The 16569-nt window shown below is 39.2% G+C and overlaps 1 protein-coding gene across 2 annotated transcripts; it reads right to left on the bottom strand.

Annotated features, from left to right (window-relative positions):
- Nucleotides 1–2264: 2264 nt before the first annotated feature.
- LOC109981783 (protein SSUH2 homolog) lies at nt 2265–15760 on the bottom strand. Of its 2 annotated transcripts, none has more exons than XM_065955180.1 (12): nt 15644–15760; nt 13517–13594; nt 13358–13433; nt 12688–12817; nt 11008–11068; nt 9946–10067; nt 7747–7809; nt 7462–7541; nt 6967–7059; nt 6461–6566; nt 5470–5577; nt 2265–5025 (listed from the first exon to the last, which is right to left on the bottom strand). In XM_065955180.1, the coding sequence occupies exons 1-12, from the start codon at nt 15657–15659 to the stop codon at nt 4885–4887; spliced, it is 1074 nt and encodes a 357-aa protein (XP_065811252.1). In that variant the 5' UTR covers nt 15660–15760; the 3' UTR covers nt 2265–4884. The 2 variants fall into 2 exon arrangements, with proteins under 2 accessions (XP_065811252.1, XP_020486392.2); XM_020630736.3 differs by having other exon boundaries at nt 13517–13597; nt 15644–15759.
- Between the last annotated feature and the right edge of the window lie 809 nt (nt 15761–16569).

Here is a 16569-nt window from a genome sequence, read left to right as displayed (position 1 = left end):
TTTTGAATGGGGTGTGTATGTGACTCTGGGGCTCTTGGAGCCAGCCTCTAGTGGACACTCGACGAACTGCAGGATTTTGCACTACTGCACCACTTATGAAGGTTGCGCTTGGTAAAAAAAAACAATGTAGGTGTCTGCTGCTCTTTCCTCATGAAGATGAACACACCTGTGTGTCAGTAAATTAAGTTTGGTTTATCCACTCAGTGCTAAAGTCTATACATGGAGATTAATTGTTTTCTGCTTCTAGCCTTATAAATTACAATAAATTACTGTGTAAATAATTGTACAGATTTGACGCTGTTGTCGAAGTGAGTGTTCATGGCTATGTGCTACGTTATAAGACTTTAACACCTCCAGGAACAGTGGGTTTTTTTTTTAAGGGGGGGAGGGGGCATTAGCTGAGAAGTTTGTGAATACCTGTCTTAGGACACCTCAACATAATTCGCTTCAGCAGTTATCATCATTTTCATTTTTTTGGTCTGATTTCTTGTCATATTTTGAGCTAAGTGGGCCATCTTTGGAATAATTTCAAGGTAATTTAATCATGAAAATACAATTGTCAATATCAACTTGGTCAGCAGTTGTGTCTTCTACATTTTTCAATAATAGGGGATAACACAAGGAACAACAATTCATGGCTACATAGATGATATTTGCAAAAACAGAGAACTAGCATAATTTAGTCTGGTCTACAGGTCTAGAGGTGTTACATGTGCTAAAGTAGCCTAAAAGTAGACTGGTATTTAAGTCCAGGTATGGGTTTATGTGTGTGGCCAAGTATCACATGACCGAGGGTATTTTTTTACGAGTTACTTCAGTGTTTGTTTCCTCAAAAATACCAACAGAAGCATTTCAGCATTTTCTGTTTGTCTTCTCTGGGTGATGATACGAGGGTGTTGTCAGTGTCTTCTGATGTATACAAATGTGAAAAGCACTGGACATATCTGACAGTTTGTAAAACAGGAAGTGGAGAGAAAGTAATCGGCTCACTTCCAGCAGTAACATGAAGGACTCACACAGCAGGAGAAAACGAGAATCAATCGTAGAAGACAAAAAAAGTGGATTGTAATGTTGATCATCTCAAACTAAATGTTTGTGGTGCTGTTGTTCTCTAAGCTGAGGTGCATTCTGGGATGGGCTCCGAGCACAAAACATTTCAGAGTTGATCTGCTAAGACCTCAAAGATTTATGTGACTGGTGAATAGTTAGTGTGAATGAATAAACAACTGAGAGAAAACAGAGACACAGGAAGAAAAGAACCTCAGCTTTCAGCTTTCTGTACATTTTTCCTGAATGTTCACCCCAACGAAACACCCCAAACCCTTCAAAGTAAAGTTAAAAATATATGGAATGATGTTGAACTAATATCTATATGTATTTGCTTAGTGATTATAATGTATACTTTAAGTATATAAATTATAAGTCCTTGATGCTTCAATTTAGATTAATTTTGTGGTGTCAGATGTACACTTTTTTATTTTTTACTTGTTGCAGACACAAAAACATAGACAGCAACATTCCATAAAAACTGATTCAAAACATGTAAAAACAATCTATAATAAAATATAATATATTTCATATGTGCAATTATATGCATAACTTACATGGTGCAATAACATGTTCAACCTTTTATGTGCACTGTGTGAGTTTTTTTTTTCTGTATTCCTGTGAATGTTTCAACTACATGTGCAACAACTGCAGCTCTGTTACTGCTCGTTAACTATTTAACTGTGTGCTCGTTTTCGTAATCATTACTCTTTGCTGCATGAAAATGTGATGGGGCGGCTGTGGCTCAGTTGGTAGAGTCGGTCATCTCTCAACCAGGAGGTCGGGGGCTTGATCCCCGACCTCCTGCAGCTACATGTCTGATGTGTCCCTTGGGCAGGAAACTTACAGCCAAGTTGCTTCTGCTTTTTTGTCAGCTGCTGGTGAATGTGTATTCTGGGATAAGTTAATTTTGATGATCGCTTTACATAGCTGCCTCTGTCATTAGTTCTCGAATGTGTAAGTGTAACGACTTCCTACTGTAACGCTGTTTAAAAATTAAAACAAGATGAGAAATTCCAAACAAATTTGGAGATACTGGAGGATAAGTTAACGGTTATAAGGGGACAAAATAAAACAAATAAGAAGATTAGTTGAAAGTAAAAGGCGTTACATTTCCTTACACTGCGTCTGTATTGTATTAGAGCAACAACTTAATTCACTTTGTGCTCCATATTTAAATTTTGCACACGTGTGATCGTAAAGGGATGAAGCAGAAATAGAATAGGTCGGGCTCAGACTTTATTTTCAGTTTGACAGAAACATATTCATGATCCACTGTAGCATCATTTTCTTATTTTGGCCCACAGAGTTACAGTTAAAGATTCATAACATCATTACGTCCATCAGGTTAGTAGCAGAGAGGCTTGTTAGTCAGATTACTTCATAAGGATTTTACAGTTCAGATAAAGGGCCATTCCAGCATCATGTTAGCTTGAGACGATGAACGTCAGCTATTTCTGTCTAATTGATGTTTCATTAGTGTGTTTAAGAACGCTCTGACAGCCCAGAAGTAAAAGTCGATTGTTCAAAAATTTAACTCTGACAAAAAGAAAAATATGAAACAAAGACATGAACAGAAAAAAATATAGATATAAAACACCTGATATCTAATACATTTCAGCACCTGATAATAAAACATGTATTTATGAAAAGCAGAAGTGGAGAGAATACATTTTGTGGTCAAGTATTAAAAACTACATGAATGCATGCCGGGTACTGAGAGCAGGGGTCCATGGAGTCATGTTCAACACTTAAAACAAACACATAGCGCCCTCTGCAGGCCGCCTGATGTACTACAGCAAATACACTTAAAGGGACATGAACTGTTGATGTCAGCTGTCAGTGAATCAGCAAAACTACAGGCAACAGTTTTATTCAAATTCATAAACAAACTATCTCTTGTGTTTTGGCGTACAGACAATGAATGTGATTCTTCTCTCCAAACATGTCTGTGAACGATTAAAGGCAGGGTTGGCAAATTCAGAAAACTAGCATGATTTTGAAAGTGGCATTCCCTCAGTGCTCCTTCTATGTTCAGTGTGCAACAACTGCTACAGATGACTGATTTTCTTTAGTCCTTTTTCAGAGCACATGAGTTTTTAATTTCTGTTAGGACCTAAAGACAATTTCAACCAAAATCTGAAAAAGTGGATCTGGAGAAAATTACTTTGAAATTTAATTTGTGTTGGCTTTAACACAAAGACATGATGCGATGTTGGTTTTAAAAGAGACATTACTTATCGCCGTTTTACTGCTTTTCTGAGGTAAGTCTGTCATCATTATGTGACAAACATCAGGTAGATTATCAAGCAGGGTCTGTTTGTGTTTGAAATAAACTGTTACGCATAACTTATTCCTGCACTAAAAATGAAGGCTATAACGGTAATACTTTTTATTCAAGATGAAATCCAAGATATTTACTAAACTGTTAAGAATATACAAAATAGTTATATGAGGATTGATTAACTAGTTGTCATAATTAATAGCTCTGTGGATCCAGTTGGGGATTTAATTTCAGAAACTTTGTTAAACATTAACTTTGTTTTAGACACATTTATGCCATTAATTGACAGCCACTTAAGATGAATGAATCTGCAACTACAAAAGATATTAGGGATCTTTTTTCACGCATGATAGCAGAATTTTTAAAGGAGATCTAAATAAATATATACCGTTGGAAAGCCTGTTTATTTCCCTTTGAAATGGTGCCACATTTGTAAGGAACATGCATTTGTGGGATAAGCAGCAGAGTGGAGTATGTGGGATAAGCAGCAGAGCTGAGTATGTGGGTTGCGTCTATGAAAAAACTTGCCAAATCTTCCCTTCCAAAGGCACGAAAGGTACAAAAAGGCTTCAAAGTGATTAAAACTGACAAGTGCTAGCATGTTAGCTGTTAGCTTCCTAGCAACATTAGGTCCTTTAGCTCAGTGAACAGCTGGTGTGTCACTATAAGCTCAAATATTTAGCGAAGAAAAGCAGATTCAGCCGAAGTTTTGATACGGTAAAATGCGACCAGACCTGTTGGAAAACTAAAACGTATCGCCTTCTGTTCCTGAATCATGAAAACCCAGGTCAGATTTGTAAACAATGAAGTGGTTTTGATTTCTTACATGACATTAAACCACACGTCAAAGAACACAGGTAGGAACCGGGTGAGGTTTTTCAGAGAGCGATCTACTGGAGTTATAAAGTTTCCAAGTAATCCTGAGGATGATATTTGGCACATGCTGGCACAAGCTGTTCTGTAAACTGTTAAGTTAAGGTATTTTCAGACAGAAATCTTTGGTAGTGGTCAAAGCGTCAGGCGGGTTTCACACAGAGATAATAATGAACTCTGAGGATGGATCGACAGCATAGTTTCTCTCCCCAAACAAAAGTTTTTTTTTTTTTTTACAACTCTTGAATCTTGAATTAGAGTCGACAGGAGGATTAGTGGCTTCAAGGATTAACATTTTCTTTACATAAAGTAGAATACATTTTTTCCTCTCATCAGGACACCAGGTGAAAAACATGGAGTCAGAAATTAGGAGGGGCGCTGATGGCCTAGCGGTTAGGTCGTGCTCCGTTCCCGCATGTCATTCCCCACTCTCTCTCTCTCCCTGATTTCCAACTCTATCCACTGTCCTATTTCTACAATAAAGGCACAAAATGCCCCCAAAAAAAATCTTTAAAAAAACAAACAAAAAAAAAATCAAGGTTTGATTGGTTATTAGAACAAGGAGAGCAGGGATTGTATTTAAAAAGTAAATGATACTGTGTGTGTGTGTGTGTGTGTGTGTGTGTGTGTGTGTGTGTGTGTGTGTGTGTGTGTGTGTGTGTGTGTGTGTGTGTGTGTGTCTACTGGATAACACAGCAGCAGGTAGCGGGGTAATTGTCTGCGCTGACTTGGTTCTCGTTGCCGTAGACGTAGTAAACGTGGGAGTCTCCTTTCCACTTATAGTTCACCTTAGTGATGGGGATCAACTCGACCTTCTGCCTCTGAGGGAGAGAGAGAGAGAGGGAGAGAGAGAGAGAGAGAGAGAGAGAGAGAGAGAGAGAGAGAGAGAGAGAGAGAGAGAGAGGGAATGAAAGGGAGAAAGAGAAGGAGAGAGAGAGAGAGCATCAATAAAGGATTTGTTTCAACATTTTGGGGAACACACTTGTTCTCTTTAGAGTGAAAAAAATAGCTAACCTGATTTATGATTGTATAAATAAATAAAAAACATAAAATTCTCAAAATCCTCAAATGCTCCGCTTCAACCGACACTTAAACTCTTCTCACTTCTTGGATTCCATTTCACTTCATCTATTTTCAATAGCCCTAATCAGACTGACAATTCAAGCCGCCATATGTACGCCCCTGTGACGTTTAGCGTTCAATCTGAATGTCGCAGGTGACCTGAGTAAGTCTTTCCATCCTCGTGTATCTGTGTGCTGACCTACCTGCTGCAGGATCCTGGAGGTCTGGGCGTATTTACTCTGGTGGTCTTTGATCAGACGCTCAGACGCCTCGGCTATGGCTGGGTTTGGAAACCCGAGCAGAGGGTAGAGCTGAGAGGAGACAAACAGAGAGAGACAGTCTGTCACTTACAGTAGTAATGGCATTAAAAACAATCATCTCACATGAACAACCTCCTTTAAATTACCTTTTTCTCCAGCACCACCCGAAGGACTATTTCTAACTTTTAAAGTTCAAACACACCGTCCTGCATCTTGCTTTTTTTGTGATTTATTTAATTTAATTGTATACATTGTTAGAGATGTTCAAAATTCAAGTTAATCTTACTCGGGTACTTAATTAAAACCTGAAATAAATATTGCAAAATCATGATCAGAAGTTCAGACAGACAATTCACGTCTGCATTTGTTTGAAATATTCATTTCAGCAGCAGCAGAACATAGTTTGGTTGCGTCACCTTGGCTCCGACCTCATCACTCCTCACAGTTTTAATCTACATGCAGAGATTTGAGGAGTGATGGGATGAGATCTTAAACCATGCAGTCGGAGCCTGCAGGTGGATGCTGAGGTGGTGGTGGGGCTTAACAAGAGTGAAGTACAGCTACAGTTTAGAGCTGGTGATGAAAGAACATAGACTGGAAATCTTGCAGTTTAAATAGACCTCTAATTGGAAGGACGTGTTGTGAGGGGATTGCGGACAATAATGCACGTTGATCGGGAAATCAGTGCAGCTCGAGTTGTTCAACTGAGCTAGCTCACAGGCGTCGGTGGAGTATGTAAAATTAAACTTGTTCAGAGTCAGGGTGAAGAAGCGCAGCTTCATCACGCAGCACAGTTCATGTATTTAAGAATTACATTTATTGAACTGGTCATCTATTGATTACGTCACCGATTTATTTCAGGGGAAAACTCTGACAGTGTTTATTTTAAAACGGTACTTTTGTAATATTTCTGTGTGTGTGTATTTGTGTGTACCAGGTATTGGTTGTTCTTGAACAGCTCCTTCCCGGTCACCGAGCGAAGGTCATCAACATTAATACCCGAGTTCTGCTGCACCACGTGGTCCTCCACATTATCAGTCCTAAACACAAAAACAAACATAAACATATATATATATATATATATATATATACACACACCCAGAGTGAATAACAAACAAACATTTCATCTTTTTTATCCTCTTCACTCTGTATGGTTTATATTTTATTATTTCAAATTAACAGGATGCAGTTTATCTTTTAGCCACTAGAGAGCAGCACCTCTCAGCTAGGTCAATTAACACTAAACTACATTAGAGTCAGATGTAGGATCAGTTGGATACCTTCAAGGACATTGAAAGCTGCTCGAGGACCACTATTGGACATCTTCAAGGACTACTGGAATATCAAGGGACTCTAGGGAAAATATCAGAACCCACTCTCCTCCAGGTCTCAAGTTGACAGTCCAAGGTTTCTTGGAAAAGTTGTAGTGCCATTACTCACCACTCAACTTTGAGCTGGATGTAGGTCAGCAGTTGTCGTTTTCCTTCACAGGTTTCACAGTCCTTCGATCCCCGTGAATTGCATTCTGTACAGCTAAAGACACAACACAAACACATACACGTTCAGACATGTGACACACATGACTCACATTCTTCAGAGATTTGATCTAAGAGGAGTGACATTGCTGACATGGCAATGTAAATTAAAGGGTCACAGTGTTTTACATGTTCCACTTCCTCATCCAGCTGAACACTTTTCATATAATACATCACATTTTTAACTCACACTAACACACCTAAATAACAGGAATTCCACATGTGTGCATTGACGATCGTTAATGTACAAGTCTGAACGGGCCTCAAGAGAAAGCCTGATTTGTCGTTTTCAGTTTAGATATCCTTAAATGTAAGAAAAGTCTCAGAGTGGAATGACACTCGTGGTTGGAGAATACTTTTTTTTTCAGAGTTACAGGACACCCTGTCCACCCTGCAGTACCTGTCTTTGCCTGTAGAATCACAGCTGGAGCAGTTTACGCCGCTCTTTGTCCCAGAGCCGTCACACGCCCAGCACGGTTTCTACAGAGAGAGCACACACATGGTCTTATACTGCCTTTAATGTTCAGTGCAGTAAGATAACTTAATACATCCTCAACTATTAATTTAACATCAAACACATTTCACCTGCCTTTAATGTAATTTAGCTGTCTTGCTATTAATCAGAACATTTCTATTTAATTTGTTAGTACTGATTCATAATTTACAGATTGACAGCTTCACTTACATAGCCATTTCCATGGCACTCTACACACTGCATCGTCCCTGAGGCATGGCAGGTGTGGCACTCCTGCAAACACACACACACACACACACAAACACACACACACACACACACACACACACACACACACACACACACACACACACACACACACACACACACACACACACACACACACACACACACACACACACACACACACACACACACACACACACACACACACACACACACACACACACACACACACACACACACACACACACACACACACACACACACACACACACACACACACACACACACACACACACACACACACACACACACACACACACACACACGCACACACACAAAGTTAAAAATATCTTTACAGATACAAGCTGATGGAATGCTCCACATCAGAATCCCGCTCTCTGATTGGCTGTCAGCCATCTGTTAAAAGTTAGGGTCAACACTCTAATGAACCTGAAGGTAACCATAGTAACAGTAACTATGCTACACGTTATGTTAGCAGGGAAATAACACAAGGCGGATAAACTTCTACCAACATCTGTTAAACATCTGTCCAAGTCAAAATTCCCTATTTGAGATCTGAAACTCACCGAACATGGAGGTTATAGAGCCTTGAAAATACATTAAAAATGTCTGCAATGATATCTCAAGACGTTCCTCGACCATCAAAGACACCTCAATGTTAATCCTGAATCTTTTTGGCCCCACTGAGCGGCCATTAGAACATTTTCCAAGACTCCAGGAACTTTAACAAAAACCTTCAAACATTTACAATATTTCATAGACTTGTAGCTCAACCTGAATGATATTTGGATGCAAACCATTCAAAGACTCTATCCAGGTATCTTTGGAACGTTCTTAAGGACCCTTGTAAATCAAACATTGTACGTTCTCAGTGGTGATTTTGACTGCAGCTCTGGAAGATCCCATCAAACCTCTTCAAAGAACTATAAATATCTCGAGGGGTCTTTTCAGGACACCTTTTGAGACGGTCTGGTACATATTTAAGAACTTCTTGAGTCTTCAATAACATCTGAAAACTAATCAATCACCATTTGAGCATTTTCAAAGGGTAAACCCTAAATCCTCAAAGATCACAGCACAACTCAAGGAGTCCAGGAACAACTTCAAGCCCTTTTGAAACCCCTTAAGTGAATGTTTGAATGTGGTATCCCTTAAAAAGGACCCTTGAACCCTCTTTGGTCTCCTCTAAACATCTTCCAAGAGTTTCTGGGACTCCTCAGTGAAAGCATGATAAATGGTGGTTCCAGTAGGCTAACTCTTCCAATTGCAAAATGACACCTTCAAGCACTTCTTGAAAATCTTAACAACCATTGGAACCCTCTCAAGGACAACTGAAACCATTACAGGACCCTTAAAAACATTTTTAAGGTCACTGGAACCACTCGATGACCATTGGGCGTCTTCAAGAAAATGTGGATGCTGATTGCACAACATTTTAAACTGTTTCAGGACCTAAAACAGTCCTCAAGACCTACTGGATGTCTTCAAATGCCTGAACAACCACCTCAGTGAACCCTTCGAGCTGTTCAAGGACCACTCAATTTTAATTCAAGACTTTTAGGACTTTCTTTGGGACCTCTATTAAGGGCTCGAGGACTTTGAAAGTGAATCCTTTCCCCCCATTGGTTATCAACTAAAAGATTCACACAATGTCTACATCTTACTTTAGATCTGGAGCCTCCTCAAAAATCATTTGAATCTTTGTCAGGACTACGGAAAAAACCATTAAAAGGACCCTTTTAAATTTGAATGGCTAACTAAAAAGTACTGGAAACCCTCTAAGACCAGTGAAAGTCACCATAGACCGTTTAAACATGTTTCAAAGCTGGACAGTTCTCAAAGACCTTTGGGAAATATCCAAATACTAACAACCTCCCCAGTCAACACCTTGACCTCCTCAAGGACTACCCGAAGTCCTTACAGACACCTGAACCTATCACTAGGGCCTCTCCAAATAGCTCAAAGACTACGGGAATATTCAGATTTAACCAAATGAATCCTGGAGACAATTAATACTGCTCTCTGATTGGTTGTCAGCAAAATATCACACTTTAACATAGTCAAGGTCTACAGTTATACCCCTGATCAGAATCAATGTAAATGTAATTTAAGATGCAGGTAACCAAAGACGTCTTCGTTTGACAGCTTCTGATAACCAATCACCTTGATGGAGGAGGTGTAGGGCACGCGGATCTCCTCTGTGTGATTGGTGAAGAGGCTTGGGGCCGTGGCCTGGATCTCCCAGGGTCGGGGGGCGGTCTGGGTGTAGAAATCAGCAGGCTCACCTGTCAGTCACACAATGAAGACATGAAAAACACCTGTCGATCAAACACCTGTCAACTCCAAATGAAACATGGAGCAGCAATTAAAGTCTTAAATGTTATCTCAGCTTTGAGTCAGAGTTTTCAGATTGTACATATTGTTGACTGTTATTTTTTAAAGATTTCAACTCTGATGTTTTCAAGGACACTTGGACATTTGGTGGTTCGAGATTCTTTGTGGAAACTAAAACGAAACAATCAAATGAACATAAATATATAACAACATAACAAGCATTTTCATTCAGGATGAATCTTCTGACAGCAGTAGTAATTTAATGTTGTCTGCCTGCAGCCTGACTTTAATGAGTGAAATTGAGTTATTCTTAACTCGCTGAAGTTATCTCAAATAATTCAATAATTCTGCTTTATGAGAGTCAACATGGAGCTTTATGATATTACGTCTTCACAGTTTAATATCTTTTGTACGTGGAGCTCTGTGAAGATCTTTGAAGTTTACCAAATTAAGTGCAATTCTTCAATGTTCTGTTTATTTAAAGGTCACATATTAAGCAAAATACACTTCACCATGTTTTTCTAACGCTAATATGTGTCTCTAGTCCATCTTCAAACCCCCCATCATGAGGAAAGTCCATCCTCTCCGTCTTTTGCCTGCTCCACTTTTCAGAAAACGTGTGCTCACTTAAAGGTACAGATACAGAAACAGACTGTTCTGAGGAGGGCTGAAATAGAGGGGTTTATAGACATGATCAAATACAGACATTTTTTGTGGAGCTCTGAGACTTATTTAAAATTGTTGGAAAGGAGGAGAATATGTGACCTTTAAGGGTTTTGATTTAAATATGCCAGGAAACTGTTTCCTTCTTCAGTGGTGACTTGTAACGTGCTAGTTTTTGAATCCTAAAGACCAACATATATAGCCACCACAAATTGTGTGTGTTTGTACCTTCATGAGGTTTGTGGGCCCACTCAGTTGACCTGGACTCAGTGAACGTCTCCAGTCGGTACTGGAAAGCAAAACAATATACTTATATTAGAGACACAACATGTACTACATATTACACAGGAAGCATTCAGGGAAATTACTGTGATTTGGAATAACCAAAAGTCTAACTCACATTCCTTGTGACATGTGAAAGATAATTAAATATTCTTGAAGTTTAAAATATGCAAACATGAAACTTGAGCCGTCAGAAGTCTGCTGAGGACAGCTGAACTGACTAAAATAGAAACATGTATGTCCAGTCAGTCACACACGGCCGAACATGACGGAGTCACAGAGATCTGTGCTTAAAGTTTTCAGCCTCAAAATGCTGCATCCGTTTAAGATATTTACACCAGTGTGGTCTGTCACATTTTTTTGGTCACATGAGAGTCTCTGAGATCTAATGACATGTCATGTGAGAGAGTTTATAAACTGGTAAACTATGAAGTGATGTCATCTGTCTGATTCAAACTGTCCTCAGACACACGAGAGACAACAACTGGGCCCACTTAATCAAGAACCTTAATCCTCTTTATTTCTTTGGGCCATTTCTGTCTTTAATAGAAAGGACAGCTGAAGGGAGACAGGACATGTTGGGAAGAGAGAGTAGGGGCTGACATGCAGCAAAGGGTGAAAGTTAGATTTGAACCCATGGCTGTTAGACGGAGATTATAGCCTCTGAACATGAGGCTCATGATATAACCGCTAGGCTATCAGCGCACCAACACCAGAAACTCTGTAGTGCCGCACTTAAACACAGCATAGCTTCCAGCTTAATCTCTGTTGCCTGGATTTGAAAATGGGAAGTGTTCTGGTTTCCATTTATCGTTCAATTACCATCGACCAATCGATCAGCTGGCTTTAGTGTATGCAGGAGAAACAGTCCATATGGAGAGCAAAAGCAGACAGAACCCAATCCAACAAAATGACACCACGGCTACCCTAGCTGGTAATTTAACATCAATGTATGTTCCTGTACAGATATCTGCAATCAATCAAGTAAAGTCTGACAAAAGCCAATCAGCGTTTAGATTTCCTGACTTACTTTAACGCATCAGGACTGATCTACAAACATGAGGGCAGACCTAGCAAAGCTTACATTTTCCCCTTTTATAAATCTGCATCGTGATGTCGTTATTTCAGCTGTTTATTTGCAAGTTTCTGACGAGAAAACTGTTTTTTTCCCGCCGGTTCACAGCACTGAAGTAAGCCAGAGTGAAGCCTCTGTGCAACTAACTATTTACAGTTAAACTGAGTCTCACCAGAAACAGATGACTGGACACTTCTCTAGGGATGTAATGAACCAGCTGTTTATTTTGCAGGCATTTCTGAAAGTCTGAACATACGGTCGCTTCTCAAGGTGCTTGGGTCGGTAAAACAATGTAGCGCACGGGAGAGGAAGTCTTGGCTGTAAGTCATAAACGCAAACTGCAAGAAGTTGGCCATCGCTCTTAGAGGCATACATCGTAGCGAGCTGATAGCAGATGGGTTCCAACATTGCTCTAAGCTAAATGCTAACATTACCTTAATAGCTAGTAGCTACCATAGATGCTAAAATGAGAGTAACACATGTAGCGACAGTTCTTTGAGTACTGGTTGAATCTTAACTGTGCATCGTAGGTAGTAAGAACATCAGCTCACCCTGTAGGTGTTGAATGGCTCCATGCTGGTGATGACTCCGTCATTGGCAGGACTTTTGCTCCAGCAGCAGTTAGACGACGCAAAGCTCTTGAACGCCTCATGAGCCACATCCTCTGACAGAGAGGGGACACTGTGACACAAACACAGCACGACTAAGAGTTTTCATTTTGTTCATAATGTCCGATATTTACTAGAACCATGTAGAAATTTAAAAATACAGCATGGTGACAAACTAACCCTAACTTGGAGCATAATGAACAAAATGAACTTCATACTGTATTCAAACTCATAAGGATAACTTCAAATTAATCCCATGAGAAGCAGTGTCATTTTCTCATCTGCTTCTGTACAAGAGTCGCCACCTGCTGGCCATTGGTGGAATGCAAGTTGAAGGCACTTTTCCAAACCAAAGATTATACAGCCATTCCTTCTACACAGTCTTTGGTTTGGAGTTACTTTTACAGAATAAATTGGTGCAGAGACAAGTTTTGGACAAAGTACATATAGTGTAAGCAGCTTTTAACGTGTTGATTAAAGTCTTTGAGCAAAATCTTCCTCTGCAGTATCCATGTTTTCACAAATCATGACTTAACGCTCCTGAACACACAAGTTGGAAGAGTGACTTCCCAACTCCGGACATGGGACCATATAAGGAGACTTCAAACATTACCTCCAGTCTTCAGGTGCAGGGCCGGGCTGGGGCGGGGCTACAGGCTCCATGGGCATAGGAGGGGGCAGGCAACCTCCTGCAGCGACAACAACATGCAGGCCTTAGGTAACTGAAACACACTGAAATTATCTGAAAACTCTTTGGTTAAACTCGTCTCACCTCCTCCTGCCACAGTGCCTTCATAGCCGGGAACGGTGCCGAACATGTCGGCTGGAGGGGCGGAGGGAGGGGGATACACTGCTGGAGAAAAACAGGAGACAGTTAATAATACAGTATACTATATTATAGAGATACTGTAAGCTGTATCTAGAAGGGTTTTTCTTTAGTTTGACAATTTTCCTCATTTTAGCATAATAGTAGATATTAAAAGAATACAAATAGTGTGTCCAAACCACTGGTAGTGTACATCATTTAGTGTCAAATATGTCAAAAATCAGAATATGTATTTACTGAAAAGTAGAAAACAAGTCTTTAAAATCTTAATTTGCATTCACCCTGCAGACTGGAATCATCAACGCTCCATAATAAAGTTTACAGACTCTCTTATCACACGTTTTTCCCCCTCTATAAAACATGCCTTGATGTGTTTTAAACTCCAGAGTGGAGCGGTCAGAGTCTTAGACAAAGCTTGTTAGTTTAAATCTACTCCGTTACTCTAAAGGGTCTTGCACACTTAGGCTACAGTTTAAGACATCGTGTATTTAAAAACATCAGAATTGTGTTTTCATGCTCGACATTAAAAGTGCTCCTATACCTGACATGTTTTTAAATTTAGGAAAGGACATTATCATTTATGAGGGTCATGTATGATGGAAACATGTTAAGTGGGAACCAGTGTAAAATATAGATGCGTGTTTCAGTTTGGGGAGTCAAACTATGGAGCAGCCATTTTCAGGAGTTGAAATAATCTCTGTGGAGTTTAAAACAACAACCTTAAAATGTAAACTTACAAATGATAAAAACGTAAAATGAGTTAGAATTAATGAATAGTTTAGAGTTAATCTGCTTTTGTTATTTTCATTGTTGTATTTATGATGTTCAGGGTTATATTAAAGATTGCATAGGTTAAGTAGTCTTAAATAAGCCTTGCCAATAGAATACAAGTTTGGATTTTATTATTGTGTGATATAGGCCTACATTTATGCCCAGCCCACATGACATCATGGGTTAAAACCTTCCAGTATCAGAGTACATTGTAGGTCTATTCATTGTCACAAAACAAAAAAGCAAGACAAACCCTAATTAAACAGAATATACTGTCTTCTTGTTCAAGCTTTTGAGACAAAATTAGCAAGCTTAAACACATCGAACTTAAATAGCCATTCCCAGTTTTTACACATCTGCACATCTAAACAATTGTAGACCTACAACGAAATTAGAAATGCTTCACCTTAAGCACCCCTAGCTACAAAAAACATAGACTACTCTTTGCATTTAAGTAGGCTAATAAATGGTGTGTAAACATGTAAAGTTTATATATTTTTTGTGATTTTTAATTTTGCCGAAATAGCTACAAATATTCATTAATTCCTTTCAGATTTCACTGAAGGATAGTTGCACAGTCATCCACAACACCATCCTACATTTACAAGCCCACCATCCGGAATGAGCCCACTCTAATTACTTCCATGTTTTACTGTGTTGAGCTTGTGCTCTTTGTTGAACCTTAGGCTCCTGTTAATACAATATAAATATATTTGAACTCCTTCAGTGTGTGTCTACGTGCACTCTGCACCGTCCGTCACTAGTGAGACCACAGAGTCTATCCACCCAGTCTGGACTTTAGGCCGACATCAATTGATCCATCCCAATGCCATATAGTAAATCCACCAATGAACCTAAAATTAAATAGATAATAAAATAAAAAATCTCATAGGTTTCATAGTTTGATGCTCTGACATCGTCTTCAATATTTCAAAAAAAATAAATAAATCGTGGTTAAAAAGCAGCTTTAATTATTCTTGAGCAGTCATTTCTGAAGATACGTGTATCGTTTTCTTTCAGTCCACACCACACCAGACCAGACAGGACCCGGTTTGGCTAAGAAACCGGCTGCTCTTATTCAAACTAGAACTTAATACAGACTGGAAAAATGAAGACAAGCGTGAACAGCTAGAAATTGCGTTTTGCACATTTAACGTGACGGTGTTGCGGTCATGTTTGGTACGACGGAGGATTAGAGCCATGTTAATTTATTTTATTTTATTTTATTTTTTAACGTGGTCCTAATCCTCCGTCGTAGTTTGGTGACCGTGCAATCTTGTGTCGTTTTGTTTTCGTCCTTACCTGCACTGTTCATCATTCTGCCGATTGTTTTTGCTCGGTTTCAGTGAGTCCAGTTAGTGTTCTCCGTTGGCTTCACTCAGCAGTGATCGGTTACACGCTGCCTGCTGCAAGTGTGCAATGAGCGACAATGTAACAAAGGAACTTCCGGTAAAATATTCAAAATAAAAGCCGGCTGGATTAATTACTCTTCAGCCCCCCCCATGTAATATTTTAAGGTCAAAACAGGCAGATTATAATGTATAATATATTTAACACATAGGGTGCTCTCGACATACTGTGAAATAGATAGAGATACAGATGATAAACAGGCCTACATTCAGCTGAAGGTTTCACAAAAATTAAATTCAGCTTCATCAGAGAATATAAAAACAAACAAGAGGAAAGACTACCTGGAATAAGACCATGATGGTGTATGAAATTATACTGAAAATCAAACAGAATAACTTTTTTATTTTGTGAAGGGTTAGGGTTAGGGTAAGCGCAGCTCTGAAACAGAACAAGCACGATTTATGATATACTTAAAGTCTTCATGTTATCTTCATTATTTCACTTTGTCAAACATTTTGGCATTACAACAAATATATCAGAACAGAACAGCACTGTTCATAAGACCAATAGTGTCACACAAAAGCATGCATCATGAGTACATGTTGACCTAATCATTTTCATGAATCTGAAAAGTGTTTTAATGGAGCTCTTTCTGCAGACGGCTTCAATGAAGGTTCAATATGACAGATAACAGACACGCTTACTAATAGTTGTGTTTCTAGTTATTGGCTTATCACATGAGTACTTTTTCCAGACGTGACATTTTGCATTATAAAAGGTTTTATTGTCTTGTTTTCACAGTACAGACAAATAAAAGTCAAATCACAAAGTTCTCTGGACCCTTTGTACCACGATCTATTAAGCGTGTGTGTGTGCTT

The sequence above is a fragment of the Labrus bergylta genome, chromosome 5 (genome assembly GCF_963930695.1).
Source record: "Labrus bergylta chromosome 5, fLabBer1.1, whole genome shotgun sequence".
Taxonomy (NCBI): Eukaryota; Metazoa; Chordata; class Actinopteri; order Labriformes; family Labridae; genus Labrus; species Labrus bergylta.
The sequence above is the reverse complement of the archived record's forward strand: the minus strand, read 5'-3'. Positions and strand labels throughout refer to the sequence as shown.